The sequence below is a fragment of the Arvicola amphibius genome, chromosome 12 (genome assembly GCF_903992535.2).
Source record: "Arvicola amphibius chromosome 12, mArvAmp1.2, whole genome shotgun sequence".
NCBI classification, from domain to species: domain Eukaryota; kingdom Metazoa; phylum Chordata; class Mammalia; order Rodentia; family Cricetidae; genus Arvicola; species Arvicola amphibius.
Window position 1 is genome coordinate 153,346,375 of NC_052058.2, and position 18,125 is coordinate 153,364,499.

At 48.1% G+C, this 18,125-nt stretch overlaps 1 protein-coding gene across 5 annotated transcripts in view; it reads left to right on the forward strand.

Annotated features, from left to right (window-relative positions):
* Positions 1–17,360, forward strand: part of Sh3gl3 (SH3 domain containing GRB2 like 3, endophilin A3) — a 113,052-nt gene extending 95,692 nt beyond the window's left edge. For all 5 annotated transcript variants that reach the window (XM_038313730.1, XM_038313732.1, XM_038313731.2 and 2 more), the window contains one exon: positions 16,726–17,360. In XM_038313730.1, the coding sequence (XP_038169658.1) occupies positions 16,726–16,931 (206 nt within the window). In that variant the 3' untranslated portion in view covers positions 16,932–17,360. The remainder of the gene's footprint in view (positions 1–16,725) is intronic.
* The last annotated feature ends 765 nt before the right edge of the window (positions 17,361–18,125 follow it).

The window sequence follows — 18,125 nt, forward strand, 5'->3', positions numbered from 1 at the left end:
GTAAATAGGAAGAAGTGTTATAGGCTAGAGAGGGAGAGGGAGAGAGGAGAGAGAATGAGGGAGAAAGAGAAGGAGACACCTGGGCCAGCCAGCTAGACACGGAGTAGGACATACAGAATGAAAAAAAGGTAAAACACTCCAAGACAAAATGTAGACAGGATAAATTATCAAAGCTAGTGGAACAAGCATAAGATAAGGCTGTGCATTCATAATTAATAATAGAAGTCTGTGTGTCATGATTTGGGAGCGGTTGGTGGCCCAAGAGAAAGCAAGCTGCTTGTGTTTTTCTGGACGCCGCATCTCTTCCCATCTTCACCCACTTCACAGTTGAATTATTTCCATTTCGGCTGCTGTGCCTTGTTAGTTTTCTACATAGGCCAAAGAGAAGTCTGCTGAGATATACATACAGGTCTCAGCACATTCTCTCTGTATCTTTTCTTTGTCTTCTTTGAATGAGATCTTCACAGATCAGGACTTTTAATCGTGGAGCCCCATGTTTGTTTTTCCCCATAAGCTGTGCTCTTGGTGTGGAGTGTTGAGCATTCTCTGCCTTGGATGCTGCAGACATTTTCCCCATTCTCCTTCTGAAGCCCACAGTCCACAGCGAGTTTGTTTGCACAGATGTGGGACTTGGGCTGGCATTTGTCCGCTTTGCTCCTGGATGACCAGGTGTTCTTTTTGGAGCACACGCAGCCAGAAAAGCCTAGTTAGAGTGTCCACTGAACTGTTGTGGCTGGAAGCTGGGTGTCAGGGAAGTGGGTGTATGTGGCTCTCTCCCCCACTCTCTCTCTCTCTCTCTCTCTCTCTCTCTCTCTCTCTCTCTCACACACACACACACACACACACACATACACACACACGCACACACACACGCAAACGATGGCTGCGTCACCTGGTATGTCGTGGCCTTGCTTCTGGCTTCTCACAGTGTCTTGCTTCCAGGCACTGCAGTTTTGTGTCTTGGGACTGCCTTGGTCAAGTCTTTCCTGTCCTTGGGTTTTGCTTCTTACCGTTGTTGGCTTTCTAGTTTCTTTGTATTTCCAGGTGAATTTTAGCATTAGCTTCTCTATCGCTACAAAAAGAGCACATTCTGATTTTAATTTTGTTTGGGTCAAATCTACAGATCACCACGGGGGGGGGGGCGGCAATGGTCTAATCCTACAGAGCGTTCTGATTTTGATCACAAACCATGCATTTCTCATTGTCTGAGATCGTCTATTTTTCTCAGCAGTGTTTGTATTGATTACAGAAGTATCCGATAGAAGCCGCCTAAGAGGAGGTGGGTCTCTTTTGACTCCCATCGTAAGGAGGTTTACAGCCCCAGTGCTGTTGTGACAGAGACAGGCAGATCTCTGGGGCTCCTGGCCAGCAATAGACCCTGTCTAAAAACAGGTGGATGGCTTCAGAGCAATGCCGGCTAAGAATGATTCCATCAAAACCACAGTGGACTTCTGCCCCGTGTGTTCTCAGCAATTGTGGATGTCTGGAGCCACGGTCCCCTCTTAGACATGGCACCTCAGACAGCTTGATGTCTTTCCTTCTCGTCAGATCCATGCTTCCCTTGCTCAGCTTATAGGGACTGAATTGAGGCCTCTTGAAGCTGCAGATGTGACTGGAGGACAGACCACAGGTCACGGGCACATGTCTGACAGACCATAGGTCACAGGCACATGTCTGACAGACCATAGGTCACGGGCACATGTCTGACAGACCATAGGTCACGGGCACATGTCTGACAGACCATAGGTCACGGGCACATGTCTGACAGACCATAGGTCATGGGCACGTGCCTTGCTCCTCTGGGCCTGTTTGTTCTCTGAGAAGTATTTCCATCAGGGATCTTTAGCACTCTTGAAGCGATGGCTTTCCTAGCATCTGACTCTCAGCCCCTGCTCTTTCCTGATATCTTTTCCCACAGTTTCAGTGATTCTCCGCCTTGTATGCTAACTCTCCAGCCTCAACAGGAGTAACTAACATGCACACTCATCTTAGTTCTCCCCATCTTCTATTTTAGAGTTCCTGGTGTGTAGTCTGCCTCCAAGGTTGTCACATATAAAACTTAGACCAAATGCTTTGCTGTGACCTCATTGGTGTCACGGGCTCTCAAACCTCTTACATATGTGTTCTCTCCTTTGCTGCCTTCTGAGTCATTGTCTCTGGTGGCAGGTTTTATTGTGCTAATGCCTGGCTTCTGGTAACAATTTCTAGGCTGAGCTAATAGTAGTCACCTCTCCCAAGAGACTCAAGAAATGGATAGAAATCTAGATGCAGAGTTTCTCCTTAAAGAACTGAGCCTAAGTGACTCACATCACCTTCCTTCCTTCCCGCTGGCCAGGGCTTAGTCACATGACACATCCAGCTGGAGATCCGGATCTTACCCATAGTTCTGTCACCATGGAGGAGGAAGAGGAAGGGGCGGGTAGGCAGTATGCAGCTTCTATGTGCATGCCCTAGGAAGTTCCTGGAAGAAACTGTCTGCTCTGGTTCTTGTGGCCTTCTGTTGGGGCTGCAGACTCCATTTCTGTTAAAATGTGACACTCGGGTACAATCTCACAAGCACTGTGGAGTCAAACATTAGAATCACTGAGGTGTGGACAGACTTTTTGGTGGAGAGCCAGACAGTACACATGTTAGATGTATGGTCTCTGTAGGGCCGTGTGGTCTCCGTAACAACTAACGAACTTTATTGTTACATCATTGAGCAAGTCCATAGAGGAGTGAACGAGCATAACCAGCTTTCACGTTGTTTGGCTTCCAGCCCACAGTTTGCCAACCCCTGACATGACTCATGGGAAATCACTGTAGCTCAGGGGTTTCAATCATCTGGGCGCTTCACTGGCTTCACGCCTTGAAACACACCCTAAAGAAATAACTTAAGCACAGAATATTCTTGTATACCTGGTAAATAATCTCCGAGAAGTTGTATGTGGAAACAATCTGGTGGCTAGTTATTTATCTGTGGATATTTTGTCTATAGCTGGATAAGAATAAATAGGTTTTGGCAGATTAAGTGAGATACTGTGCATCTATTTAAATTCGGTGGTGTGTGGGTTATACAGAACCACGGGCAGGTATGAAGTTCTGTAGAAAAGAAAGTTGAGTGGATCCCATGACTGCATGGCCATAAGCACAGCTGCATTAGGGCTACGCGAAGCTATGGACAATGTTATCTGTTTTGAAGCTATCTTTAAAATTGTATTTCAGCAACACATATTTGAGTAAATGAAAATCTCCTGTTGGGAATGTCAGTGGCTTTGAAAAAGCCACTCAAACATGGCTGCTTTAAGGAAATCGTGCACCCTGTGTAAACATCACACTTTCTCTGGCTGCTGGGAAGTTCACGGCCCTTTGGGCTGTCTGCTGGGGTAACCTGCATCCTGCTTTGCTGGGCTGCTCTGTTGTCTGTTGCCCTAGGACCAGTTTTTAGTAGTTCCCACCTCCCTGTCTCAGAACTGTGGTTGTTTGGATGAAATGTACAGGTTTTGTACATTTTATGATTTGCCGATTTCTGACCTGAAGTGAATCTTTACTCTGAATCCAGAGTTTTCTGGACGCCATTTCAAGCTTTCTGTTTATAAAAATGGTGGCTATAAACAAGTGAACTAAAACTTTGAAACGAGTACAACCCCAGCCTGCACTTCCAGGGTGTTAGCTTTGGGTAAAGCAGACCCCAGTCCTCAAGCTTGTCCTGGCCTCCCCTTCCTCCCTTCCCATGTACCCAGCAAGGGCTTTGTTCTTAGAGACAGGATTCCAGGACCTTAGATAAAGTTCCCCCAGAATACCGTATCTTCCTGGCCGTGAGACAGACCCAGCTTTCTTTTGTTCTAGTCAGACTGGCAGTAAGGAGACTGTTGAGTTCTGTGAGAAGTCAGATATTTGGATCAAATGTCAGGGACAGGCATAGCGCCTGTAGCACTGCGGTGCCTGCAGTACTGCGGTGCCTGCAGTATGTGGGTGCATTATTTGTTGCTTTGTGCATGGGCCTCTTCTCTTCCTCATGCACTGTTGCAGAGAGCGGTAATGATAATAAAATGATGGTAGCGACTACACCGCAGTGTGGCGTTAGGTTAGACAGTCTGCTACACATGTGCATCTCTGCTACCGATGCACCCTCATTTTAATAAGCAAGGGGACTCTCAGGGAGTCAAGTGGGAGTTCTCTATCGGTCACCCAGTCAGTGGGTAGCAGGAATAGATAGCTTCCCTCACAGATGGCCTATCTGATATCATCAAGAAGGGATACTTGGGGATGGAGTTATGGCTCAGCTAGTAAAACGTTAGTCATGCTGGCCAGAGGACCTGCGTTCAGACCCTCAGTGCCCACATAAAAGTACAGGGGCAGCAGTGTGCACCCCTAAGCCTAGTGCTGGAAAGGCAGAGATGGGAGGAATGGCCAGCAGGTGTACAGAATCCGTGAACTCCAAGCTGGTTCAGTGAGAGGCCCTGCTTCATAGTTAGGATAGAGAATGAGGCAAGAAGACACATGACATTGATCTCTGGCCTCCACATACAGGTAAGCACATACACACACATGCACAGACCATGTCCACACACCTGCACACTTGTAAGCATGCACAGACCATATACATACAAGTATATACAGACACACATGTGCACATGTACACACACATAGACCCCCCCCCCTCATACCCACATAGAGGAAACCCTGGCAAATGTAACAGAATGTTTAAGAGCATTCGGAATGGTTTGTTCCAAGGATTCATAATCACGGGGTGTGTGGCCAGTGTGTCATGGTCAAGGACATATGCTGTGTGCACCTGGCTTGGTAGAGGGGAAGCAGGACAGGACAAAGGAACCCTTAGCAACTTCACGTAGGCTGCGTCATTCTGAGCTCCCATCCTTTCTTCTTGGCCAGTAGCTCTGTCCCCGTCTCCAGGCAGATTACATGGTAAGAACTGTGTTGCTCAGCTGGCTTTTAGAAAGCCTGTCTCCAGAAGCCCAAGCCTGTGGAATCTCCCTAGTGCTGCTGTGGCCCTGTGCCTGTGCGAGCCACTGCCTTGGGACCCCCATGTCACGCATCTGTCACTGAGCTTTGCTGATTTGTAGGTGGAATTTTTGAGTGTAAGAGGGCCCTGTACTGTTTGTTTCCCAGGCACAGTTTCAAAAGAAAATAGCATTTTACAGCCTGCATTAATGGGAAATTACTTTCCATTAGGGTTCCGAATGATTTGCCCATAATGTTTATAAAGGAGAGGAAAAATGTCAAGCATTTCAGTAACAATTTTAAGCAAAGCTCTGAAGACTCTGCCAGCAATGGATTCCAAGAACATTTTCTTCATCGTTTCTTCTTTCTAGAGAAGGAAAAGGGCAGAGAGCGATGAAAGGATATAGGTCAGTTAGGCAGACGCCGCTGAGGGACGGCGATGGAATCGCCGATAGCGTTGCTAGGTAGTTAAAGGGGCGAATGGTGGAGCCAGGGCGGAGGAGGGGACCTGCGCTGTGGAAGGAAGCCAAGTTCAGATCCTGGCCAGGAGAAAGAAGGGTCTGTCCAAGCTCCCGAGCACATGGTCGTGCTGTTTTGTCAGCTCAAGTTGTCCCTTTGTCCCCGAAGAGAAACGAAGCCAAGGAAAGCCTGAGCTGAACTCTGTACCTGGGCAGTTCTCTGAAGGTCATGGGTTAGAAAACAGTGTGGCACCTGAGACCCTTGTTCCAGAACCTTCCTCACCCCTGGAGCTCTGCACGAGGCTCTGTGTTGTCCACAGTAGAGAGCAGGTTGTAGTTCACCTTTTCCTGCGTATGTATTTTAGCTGTGCTGGAGGCATTAGGGGAAGGCTTTAATACATGAAGGGCAGACATTAAGAGAGAGGCATTTGCGAAAAGGTCAGGACACACCTCAGACACAAGCTCAGGCTTCTCTGTCACAGCCTTATGATTTTGGGTTTTGGTGGCATCTGCTCATGAGGCTTTCTTCTTCCTTCTCCCCTGAGATTCCTGAAGGTTCTAATAAATACTGTGACAGCTAAGGGTTGACAGGCCTTGGGCTGAGATCTGCTTTGTGTGTGGAGAGGGCTGAGGGTCGTTAACAGAGGTGTGCCATGGGCCGTCAGAACAGGCAAAATAAATCTCTCCGCCAACTTGTGCTAAGACATTCTACTTCTCCTTAGGTATAAAAGAGACTTTTATAAATTTCTCGACAGTTTAAAGACTGCTCAGAAATAGCTTCTAGAGCCCAAGTCATTCCCCTCATGGGCGCCAATCTCCTGGGATTACATTGGAAAATAAACATGTATTCGAAAGGGAAAGGCAGGGCTTACAAGTTAAAAAAGACACACACTTTGCAATAGGAGCACACACATTTACTGACCTAAATTTCCGAAGAGGAAATTAAAATTTCACAGAGTCCTAAGGATGGAGTTCATTCAGTTAGCAGATCTGTCACCCCTCCCCCTTCCTCCACAGCCATTTCTGTAGCTCTCAGTGGTGGTTCTGACTCGTGTCATTGCCAGAATGAGATAAGCCAGGGGACAGGAGTCCCACACCGTAGTTCAGATGCCGGCAACCAGGGCCTGCTTTGGGTAGGTCTCTCGCCATCTCCTGACGGATGTGGACTTGTGTTGAATGAAGGCATTGGACTTCCTATGCTGGGGCGCTTTGAGCTCTGAATGCTGCATCTGTTGTCTCTGAGTCCCTGGCATTCTCAACATCTTAAACTGTTGTCAGGTTGAGCATTTAGCATTTCCGATATTAAGAAATCATTATTAGAAAGCAGATTGTGAAGTGGTATGTGTGTCGGTCAGTAGCTGCTGGTGTGGGGAAGCAGCTGAAGCCCTTGCTGTTTTTCCCAAACTGAAGGGGGTGTTGCAAGGGAAAGGCTTCCTCACTGTACAGACAGGTTCCCAGAATTTATCTACGTTCTCTGCCACAGAGGCTTCTGAAAGCCACAAGACATAGCCTCTCTCTTAGCTTTGGGAATTTCAGTAGAACTTAGTAGGAATGGCCGTATGCTATCTCAAATGCAGAATATCTTATAGTCACCTATGTGTTTTATAACAGTACAGCTAAGCTAGGCTACAAGCTAACATTTCAAATGGCACAATCCAAATATTAATAGGTGCTGATATTTAAGAAAGAGTGTAGAAGTCCATTGTCTCTGGGGATTATGAGCAAGGCAGCTGTGTGGAACAGCTCCAGGGGACCACATGGATCTACACCAATGACACCCTGAAGGGGCAATCTGTGGCACTTCCCTTTCCAGGAGAGTGAGAGCCCAGTCCTGATGATTCTTAGAGGAACACCCGAAGCCCTTTATTTGCGCAGAGTCTTCTGACTTTCCCGCATTAGTGACTAACCCATGCTGTACGAAGCAGGAAGTAGCTCTACCCAGGGCCATTTGCTAGCTGGTCCCTGTACCAGTCACCAGAAAGCCACCTTTGATGACAGCCAGTCTTTCCCATTCCCCATGTCTTGGCAATAATAACTCATAAACACTGGACCTGGTTCTAGCTGAGGGGCCACCAGTCAGGGGGTAACTAAATAGATTGCCACTTCTGCAGAATCTGCACCAGTCATCCCAATGGAACACTCTGGCCTTCGTCATGATAGGGCACAAGGTCTTTTCATTAAACCCAAGTGAAGGACCTGTGTGGATGATGAAGGGTTGGTGTAAGGTTAGAACAAATCACATGCCTTATGATGTGATGATGATAATGAATAAACTTGCATTCCCCCATTAGACATTTCAATAAATTACCTGTTGTAATAAATAGTGGGCTGTTATATATATATATATATATATATATATATATATATATATATAGGCTTTACCTAGCAATTTACAATGGATTCATTATAGATTAAGATTTAAATTTTAAGTTGTATAATCCCAACACTTGGGAGGACCAGAGGATCAGCATAGGGAGTTTAAGGCTAGCTGGGATGGAGACTCCCTGGAGGTAGGGGCGGGGCTTCAAGGAAATGGAGACCCCGGTGATCTGTGCCAGAGCCAGGGCCCTGGGGACTGCCAGTTTTTGTCTAATCTGTTGGATGCAAATTGTAATTTAGGCATGGTAAAAACAAACTTGTGTGTGTGTCAGAGTTATACACCAATGTTGCCTCATAGTCTGCCATGGGAAAAGGGAAAAGGATTAGCCTCGAAAGAACTCAGACCTAAACTCGGAGATTATAAGTTTTGGAGAGAGAGCCCGAACCAAATATGCACCTCTTAACTCAAGAGAAATAGATTGGTACAGGTTGAGCATGGTGCCTGGCCTACAGCACACACTGAGCACACACTGAGCACACACTGAGCACACACTTGGTGGCCGTGCACGAGCCTGAGCTAGAAATAGACTTTGGGGCTGGGTATGGCACTCAGTAGGCAGAGCTCACACCTAGCTTGCCTGAGGCCCTGGGCTGTGGCCCCAGTACTGTGTTAAAGGAGCCCAGTACTGTGTTATGTTGTGATGGACCCAGAATTTGGGAGGCAGAGTCTAGCACATCAGAAGTTCAAGGTCATCCTCAGGAAGTTTGAGGCCAGCTTGGCTTGGAGACAAGATGGGGGAGGGGGAGAGGAGTGAGGAGACAGTGAGCGGGGAAGAGAAGAGAAGGGGGGGGGGGAAGAAGACGCTGAATTGTGGTTTTGCTCCAATATGTTTAGGAGATAAATTATTGAGTCAGATTCCTCAGGTATAGTCAGATCTTATGGTGACTGTCTCGTGGAAACAAAGCTTCCAAGACACTTGGGTTTCATTCCCCATTGCCATGCTGACCCTCCACTGGCCAGGCTCCTTCTCTGAGCCTTAGTATAGCTTAGGTGACGCAGCAACACTGTTGAGCATTTGGCCACAAGAAATGGGAGAGAATAGGAGACAAGTCACATCCTCCCCCGCTTCCCTCCCCCCAGCTGCAGCCAAGAAGGAGGAAGGGGGCTGGGATTCAGAGAGAACTACAATCCCATCTCTGTTGCGTTGTACTTCCGGGTCCCGATTCTGTCCTCTGTATGTGGAGCAGGGGTAGAGTTGTTCTAAGGATAACGTAAAGCATGGTACTTGCTACAGTGTAAGAGCCCACAGCACAGCCACTGCTGATACTACATAATCGGTTGTCTGATTTCCCAGCCTACCACAGACTGAAGGCAGCAGATTAGAAGGGCCCGAGGGACTGCTTCGGGAAGGTCCACTGGCAGCGGGAAAAGTGACAGGTCGCAACCCCGGCTACAAGGGAGGCAAGAAAAAAGCTATACATGTATACATTTAGAACAAAACAAAAACAAAACGGGAACAAAATCTCAAAAGGCACAAGAGTTTGGGGCATTTACTAAGAGACCAAGAGCCCTCCTCAGGTCAGTAGCTTCCTGGAGACCCCATGCCTGTCCTTCCATGGGACACATGCTGACAGTGGGTGCTGTAAATTGTTCTCCACTCCCCCGACTCCCAGAAAGTGGGTGTGTGTGACGGGGATCCAGTGTGCCTTCATTCATGGTGCTTGGAGGAAGTGCTTCCTGGGTCTTGGACTCTCTGGAATGAAGGTCAGCGGAGGAGAGAGGAGCTCCTTTGGTGATCTGGAAGATAGTCACGATGAGACGTGATGGAGGATGGACACGAGCTTCCGCTTTTTCAGCGTGTGAAGAGAGCGTCCCCTGCTCACCGCCCCCTCAGCCTTCATCTCCCTCAAAGCCAAGCGTGGAAACAGCATTTGAGAGCAGCTCCCCAGCCTGAGGAAGGGGTGTGAGAAGAGGGGGGAGGGAAAGGGAGACATAGTGTCTACACTGGTGGTATCTAGGGTGTGGGTGCTGTTGCAGATGGCAGGCTCCAGCCACAGAAGCCCCTATAGGGAAGAGCATCCCTCGAGGGTGGGTAGGATTCAGGCACAGGGTTGTGTCTTAGCTTTCCCAGGCCTCAGAGCTCCCTGGGACTGTTGGGCTGAGGATCTCAGCTGAAGGGTAGGGATTGGCTCAGATAAGGAGAGGAGTTGAGACTACTTGAAACATGGAACAGGTTATACCTTCCCACTGCTCCTCAGAGATGGAGTGGTCCCCAAGCTGACCCTGCCCCTGGGCGGGATCAGAACTTGGCACTGCCTTTGCTGCCCTTACACTGAAGGGAAGTGGTAGTGGCTAGTCATTGGATTCAATCCATTGTCTCTGAGGCCGAGGTGCCACTGTTGCCACACATATGGTAAATGCTAACACCAGGGAGGTTTGCAGCTGGGTAAGATGAGGCATTATGGGATTGGATGGCTACTGCATGAAAAAAATGTCAGCATGTGTGTATGCCAGTGCCACACTCGGGTAGGAACTTGGGCAAACGGGTGAGGCTGAGGGGAGTGTCCTGGGAACGATTTTCCTGAGGTTAAGATGGGACCCTCTATTGTTAGAAAATGGACCACATCATGATAGCCAACAGGGAAATGACATTTGTTTTAGGAAGACTAGGTTCCCATCTCTATTGTGTGTGGCTGACAGAAAACACATTCTCTCTCTCTCTCTCTCTCTCTCTCTCTCTCTCTCTCTCTCTCTCTGGTGTAGAGCAGATCTTAAATGATAAATATTTTAAAAGGGATCCCCTCTTTTCTCTGTTCACAAAGACAAACTGTGTTTCCTACCTCTCATGTTACGTTAAAACCAGGTCCCAGAAGCACGAGAAAATAAACACCCTCCCGAGGGTGGGAGTGGGGGGTTGTGGCCTTCCCCAGTGGACTCCATGGGTCCTGGTGTCTGCTCTCTGAACTAGGGCACACACCCTTGTGCTAGCCAGTAGCAAACTCGTGTGCACGTTTTATCCACGGTTCTGGTTACTAACAACTGCATGCAAATGTGAAGATGGGCTCGGGGCTCTGAGACCATGGGGACAGAGGTGGGATGCTGGCTGGGCCAGCTGTTTGCCTGCCTGGAGTTTTGTGTCTGGCAGTGGGAAGCCAAGCGTTTAGGCATCTCTCAGATAGGTATCCCAAACACTAAGGAAGCAGAGATTGTCTTGGCTGACTGCAAGTTCCAGCTTCCATGATGTGGATTTTCTCTCAGGTGGGCAGAAATTTTATTTCTCTAGCTGGCCTTGGTGTGAGTCTCCGTTTAGACCAGCGGCGGAAACAGCCTGATCTTTTTTCCATTCCACTCTTTGCCAAAAATGGAAAGAGGAAAAAAAAAGAGAAAGATTAATCTTTTTTCCATTTCTCTTAATGGAAAAAGATGTAATCTTGCCATTCAAGGTAGTTCAGTGTCTTCCAGGGAAGAGCACCAATGGCCTGGTTATTACTCACAGATTCAGGAAATAACTGTCGTTGGCTCAGAGATGAACCCCCTTCTTGGAGCTGGTGGTTTTCCTTAGCTGTGTCTTCATCCCCTTGTCCTTCCAAGCTGTCGATGAGTGAGGGCCGCCTGTGGAGAGACTTGCTTCCGCAGGTGGCTGTCTTGATGGCTGCAGTCCCACCTCCGAGAAGCCAGGTGTGTGTGTGTGGAGCAACTGTGATGTCCTGCAAGAGGCCCGTGGAGCCCCACCATGCCTCACTCCCGCGGCGCTTGGGAGATGTGTCTACATTTTGTGGGGAGCAGGTGGTGGTCACCTCAAGCCCCTCTTTGGTTCATTTCACTACAGTCTCCCCGGCTCAGAGCACTTGGGAGCCTGCCTGGCCCCACAGTTCCAGTGGGGAGTCGGGCTGACGTCATCCCCTGGGTGTAATCTAGGGAGCGATTCCGCACTGTGGGCCACTGTCTTCTCTTCCAGGTCTTTCCCTCTAGGAAGTAAGTACTTCTGTTTCTTTCCTAAGTGACAAGTCACAGCCCCTCCATCTCCATGAACTGAATAAAATCTCTGGGCTCCGAGGTCTTGTAGCCCTGGTTCTTCGGAACCGGAGTCTGCCCGTTTCTTACGCCTGTTTCTTACATCTTATAAAATGTGCCTGGCCTCTGGCACAGAAGCCTGAACGCCTTGACCCTCACAGTGTTTCACAACTGAAGGTGCAGTGTTCAGAACTTAGAAGCTGACATGGACTGCTTGGTTCACATCCAGGCTCTGCGCTCCCTCTGCAGTAGGGAGACTTACTTGGTAGAGGGCTCCAGGTAACAACGACGTCCCAGAATAAAGAATGTGTCAGGAAGCATTTCAGAATGTCGTACTGCCACAAGGGTAAGCTCTGATTGTTGTTCTTCGACAAGTTTGTCTACATCCAAGGAGTGTGCTTGGTAGCAAGGCAGTGCAGAAAGGGTGTAAAGGGACTCCTTCACGGGGTCTTCCTCGCGGTCTCTGAGATTCTCCTGTGTAGTGTCTATCCACTGGCACGGTGATGCACATGCAGGTCGCTGCCTCTCCGGGAATATCAAAGTGGGCAACATGGCTGTGGCCCTTGCCTGTATGTAATGTGTGAAGTGAGAAGTGAGTCACGTGTCTGTTTCCTGATGAGTTCCGTGTGTGCGTGTGTGTGAGAGCATGCACATGTATGCACTTACAAGTTGGCTTGGACAGCCATCTCCTACTCAGAATGTGGTTTGGTCATTGCAGATGGCTGATAGCATAGGTGGAAGGGAAAGCTAGATAGTGAGCCCCACAGCGGGTGTGAGAATCCACACAGTGTCTCAGCAGCATCATAGATTGTGTGGAAGGTGACCTAGAGTGAGGTGGACCATGGTGTGGGGTCTGGAGCCTTGGTGTTTCTGTCTGGCCTGATATCTGCCCTGTGACCTCTTCCAAAGGGGAGGTTGGTGCAGGACTCGCTGCTTGCCTCCTGCCTGGACAGTGTGTTTGAGGAGGTGCATTCAGAGCCCGTGGAGTCTGTTCCATCTGCTCTTTCTCAGTCACGTCCGCTAGTGGCAGGGCTGTGGAAAGAACCTGGCTCTCGTACGTGCCACCCTGAAACGGTTGTTCCTCAGTGAGGTGGACCTTGACTCGCAGCCCCAGGTTCTCGGTGTGTGGCCCCGCCCACCTTCATTAGGAACTGAGTGACCAAAGTCAAAGTGGAGGTCCTCTGTTGGAAACTCGGTTCCCCAGTGCTTTGCCATCACTGAATGTTACTCTTTAAAGTTTGGGACAATGAAGCTAAACCCAAGCGTTTACATTCATCTCTCTGGCTGCCATCAGTGTAACAAAAGGGATTTACTGACTGGCTGGGCTCAGGTCTCTCTAGGAAGGAGCCATCCAAGTGCCATGAACATCCAGAAGGTCCAGGATGTCTCTGTGTGGATAGACCCGGATTCCAAGAGGCTGGTCAGCCCACAGGTCACCTGAAGGGTGGGGGCTTCCTCTCAGCAGAGGGAGAGGCCTCATCACCTCTGCTTTCTCTTCCCCCAGCAGCTGAAGCTCCGTCCACTTCCAAACATGCCGGGAAGGCTATGGCCCTCATGGTTCTCAGTTCCCTCCCCCAGGCTGGCAGGATCTGGAAATTTGAAACAGATAACCTACATTGCTAGACCTGCTTAAACCAGTCTGGGAGCCATCCTTGGCCAACCACAGGAGTACCCGGATCATCCATTGCCATTCTTTCTCCTGGCTTTTCCTCTTGTTGGCTTTATGTGAACCCCATATGTGAGGAAGGAGTACAGTCTCTTACAGAACCTCAACTCTCTGCACAGTCTCAGGTTACGGCTCTATTGCTGTGAAGAGATACCACGACCCACAGCAACTTATCAAAGGAAACATCTAGGGCTTGTTTACAATGTCAGAGAGTTGGTCTATGACCAACGTGGTGGGGAACGTGGTGGCAGGCATGGCACTGGGACACTGGCTGAGAGACTGCGTCCTGATCTACAGGCAGTTAGCAGCGAGAAAGAGACTAGGTCTGGCAGGCACTTCTGTAACCTCAAAGCCACCCGCAATGACACTCCTCCTGCAGCAAGGCCACACCTCCTGATCCTTCCTAAATAGTCCACCAATTGGGAACTGGACATTCAACTATGTGAGCCCCATTCAGAGCACCACTGGCCTAACAGCAACGGAAAAAGGAAACAAAAATGGAAACCATAAAATTGATCGGCAGAAGGGAAAGCTTGTCAGAGATTTCAGTCGGGATATTGGAAATTGGTTTTGCTCTGGGAGCCTGCACTGCCTTCTGGAATCATCTCTGCTGGCTCCGGGTTTAGGAAGGAGCCTAGGGGAACTTTTCATAGAGGAGGCAGCTGTTGGTGGCAGAGAGAGTCTCCCGACCTCTTTTTGGATGGCTGATTTCCAGCTAATGCCTATGGCCTTCCTTTATGTGCACAGTCTGGGCTGGGGTTAAGCTTCCTTCCATCCCATCCCTAGAGTCAGCCTTGTCTCACCAGTGGTCCATGCTCCCAGCCTTTCTCCAACCACTGCATCATCTTACTTGGCCAAGGCCCTTCAGCGTTTGCCTGCCGTCACAGTTCCAGCTCCTCTCAGGGGACTGTGGGAAACTCTGAGGTTCTGCAGTGACTCCCAGGAGCTGGGGCGGGAAGACATGTCCAACTTGAGACATGCTAAGTCCATTATCTTAAACTAGCCTGGAAAATGCCCTAGTTTCACCAACTTATAGGCTCAGGGAATTTGTGGAAAATCTTTAGAATATCTAGGAAACAAAGAAGAAATATTCACCTCCAAAAAGTAAAATCAATGGTGTTTCCAAAGCCTGCTGAAGTCATTTCACCTTTAAGTATGGGCATAGAAATCTTAAAATAGCAGCAAGTGTGATCCTACCACAGAGTCAAAATGTGGTACTTGCATTACTGTGGCCTTCTTAAATGGCCAGTCATTAAAAAAAAATCTCTTAAAAATTAATTTTATTACTACTCAGAGGAAAAAAAAACACCAAGTGTAATCCAGTCAAAATGGAAATTATACAGTGGCATTAAAGTTTACCTGAATGATTATAAGACTAGCCAGGAAATTCTATAATGGAATAGTGGCCAGGAACTTGCTGTACTAATTATTAACATTTACTCAAAGCTATAATATGAAAAGAGAGAGGGTACAGCGACCAAATGGATCAACTGAACTAAACTGAAGATCTCAAAATAGACCCCAGGCTCATGATACGTGACCGACAAAGCCAGGTGTGCTGGTACACACCTGCAATCCCAACACTTGGGGAGTGGAGGCAGGGGGATCCCTTTGAGTTCAAGGTCAGCCTGGGCTATGTAGGAAAACTCTGAACAATAAGATATAAAAGCAGTGTTTCAAATCAGTAAAGAGAGGATCGTTTAAAAATTTATAACTGCATCGGCATTATTAAAACATAATAAATTTTTCCTCTTTTTGCTAAAATCTAAATGGATTAAAAACAAAAGTTGTAACATGAAAAGATTTAATTGAAATTCTCTAACAAAATTCTGTTGAAAGGGGGTGGAGAGATGACTCAGCACTTAAGAGCACTGACTGCTCTTCCAGAGGACCCGGGTTCAATTCCCAGCGCACACATGGCAGCTCAAGACTGTCTGTTACTCTAGGGGTTTTCTGACACCTTCACACAGACACAAATGCAGGCAAACCACCCATGCACATAAAATTCAAAGATTATTTATAAAATTCTGTTCGCTAACCATACATGACTGCGGAGGATAAACTATGAATGAAAAGCCTCATTTACTCTCCTTTATTGTCCTGAAATTATATATTCCAAAGCAAAATAGAAAACCTACCACTTGCCCAGTTGCCAGCACAGACAGCAAAAATAAAACATAGAGACAAATGAGAATCTGGGAATAGTTTGTACCAGACTTGGCAGATAGGAGGCCAGTGTTTGGAGTATATGAGGGCTTCTAATTTGTTAAAAATAAAGGTAGACTATTAAGTTGATGGCAAATGTCAAATCAAACATCTTGGCAACTTCGTGTTCATGATGATCAAATCCTGGTCTAGGCAGTTACTCTCAGGAAAGAGTGCAGACGTCCGAGTGTGAGTAGAGATGTATCTGCTACTTTCTTCAGAGTTATCTCTCAAAGCTGAGAAAGACTAAAAGAGACAGGAAGCAGGAAGAGGGTGGGAGGTAAGAGTGAAGGACGGGAAAAGACAGAAAGGCAAGGCAAGGAGGCGAGGGAGAAGGAAAGGAGAGAAGGGAGGAAGGGAGAGAGGGCCGCAAACGTCCAATTACAGAGTCGTTAAGATCAGGTGTGCTCTGAACAGACTGGCCATGACGGATGCCAACAATAAAGGGAAATTAGTACAGGGGGCAGCTGGCCAGTAGCCGTGTGTGGGGCCAGGTTTGCAGCATTACGTACAAGAGTGTTATTTAATGGAAGCAAATGCATGGAAATATATTGACAAATATATATTCATACACACCCTTGGTATTCACAGGCCTCACGCTGGCTTTCTCTGAGTCAGTGAGTTAGAGTTGACCTGGCCCAAATCTGCATACACATTTTCTCTTTTCCAGTGACCATGTGTTAGATTTTTGGCCACATCAGTCGACTCTGTGGATGTAATGTTCCTGTTCTGACTGCTCTCTTCTCGTCCCCGTGTTACCACCTCAGAATCCCTAGGCTTGTGTCACACACCACCTCAGCTTTGCCCGTTAGCTTTCCCGAGTACCATCCTGTCAGCACAAGCAAAGTCTGAGCATTCCGGAGACAGGACTGGGGCCTGGTGATTAGCTTTTCCCCTTGGGCTCCGGGTCAAGCTATGAGTGGAAATAGGGTGGACTCGGATCTGCTCCCTCAGAGGACTGGGAAGACAGGCACTGGGGACAGAGGCTCGCCCGAGGCAGCTGGAGAGCTGAGAGCAACGGGTGGGCAGGGAGCGAGCACAGGCTCCTCCCCCATTTCTTGTTTCCGGGGTGACTGTCGTGTTAACCTGTACTTTTTGTCTCCGTATCACATGGACAGGTACTCACATTCCCGCGGACCAACCCTGCTGTCGCGGTCTCTATGACTTTGAGCCAGAAAACCAAGGAGAATTAGGATTTAAAGAAGGGGACGTCATTACACTAACCAATCAGATAGATGAAAACTGGTACGAAGGAATGCTGCGTGGGGAATCCGGCTTCTTCCCCATAAATTATGTGGAAGTCATTGTGCCTTTACCTCGGTAAATGTGTCCGTTGGACCTGATTTCATAACTGAAATGAATTTGCACCCCTCAGTGTGCTGTTCTGTGGCATCCTCCCTCTCTGGCCCTCTTAATCGCTTTGTATGTGTGTTTTCTTTATAATGTATTTTGTATCAGTTTAATTTGTATAATCGATTTCTTTGTCCTAACTCATAAAGATAGTTTTCTTCTTGTTCTAAAAAGTCATTGGTTAAATGTATTCACTTCCTGTTGCTAAGAAAAGTAAATTGCGCCCATTACAGATACGTGAACGAATGGCCTGTCTGGTCCTTACTTGCAATGGAGCGCACCCTTTGCAGCTAAGAAAGCTAACGAGTTTGTTTCTTGAGGTTTTGATGGCATCCCGTCTTTTCCTGTTTTAAGCTTACCTGTGAACAGCCCAATAAACATGACACACTGTGTTCATAAAAGACTACGGCTATTTTTTTTTTTATGTTAAATCGCTTTTTAAGCATGGACTTCAGCACAGATTTCTCCTGTGCCCCTTGGCTGACCCGGGGTCCCACACAGGGTCCTTAGATGATGGTTGTAGATCAATGTCAGCAAGTGGGGGTGTGGTTCTTTATCTGCCACCGATTTAATCGTGGTTCATCCTTTCCTCAGCCCAAGACTGGAAAACCTCCTCGCCTAGTGTTAAGTTTATAAAACAGCCCACATCAGCCCTGTCTGCCGTCACACGTGGGCAGGGATGTTTTCAAGCAGTTCCATTGTGGATGCTGAGGCAGGAGCATGGTCTCTTGGGTGGAGTGTCCGATAACTTAGGTTTACAGAACAGCCTTGGCCTTACCCTGAGTATGACTTCATCGCATACTGTGGCTCAGTGGAGTCCACAACAACCCTGCCACACAAAGAAGAGGCAGCCTTGCTCCCCTTTGCAGAGGTTAGTCGTGAGTGGCTCACCCAGGTCAAACAACCAAATCATGGCAGAAGCAGAGCTTGAACTCTTGACTGTGTAGTGGATGCTGGCACCCGAGAGTCCATCAGTCACTGGGACCTGTCCTGTTGATCCCTGGCATTTGTAACCAAAGCCCAGAGGCCAGACTGTTCCCCCCGAGATGGTGACCTAAGTTGTGTTTCCTGAGCTCTCTTTCTTAACAGGTTCGTGTGCATGTGTGTCTGGGGGCGGGAGGGGTGCGTACACACGCACACACATGCCTTGTACTTTCAGTGTCTGCCG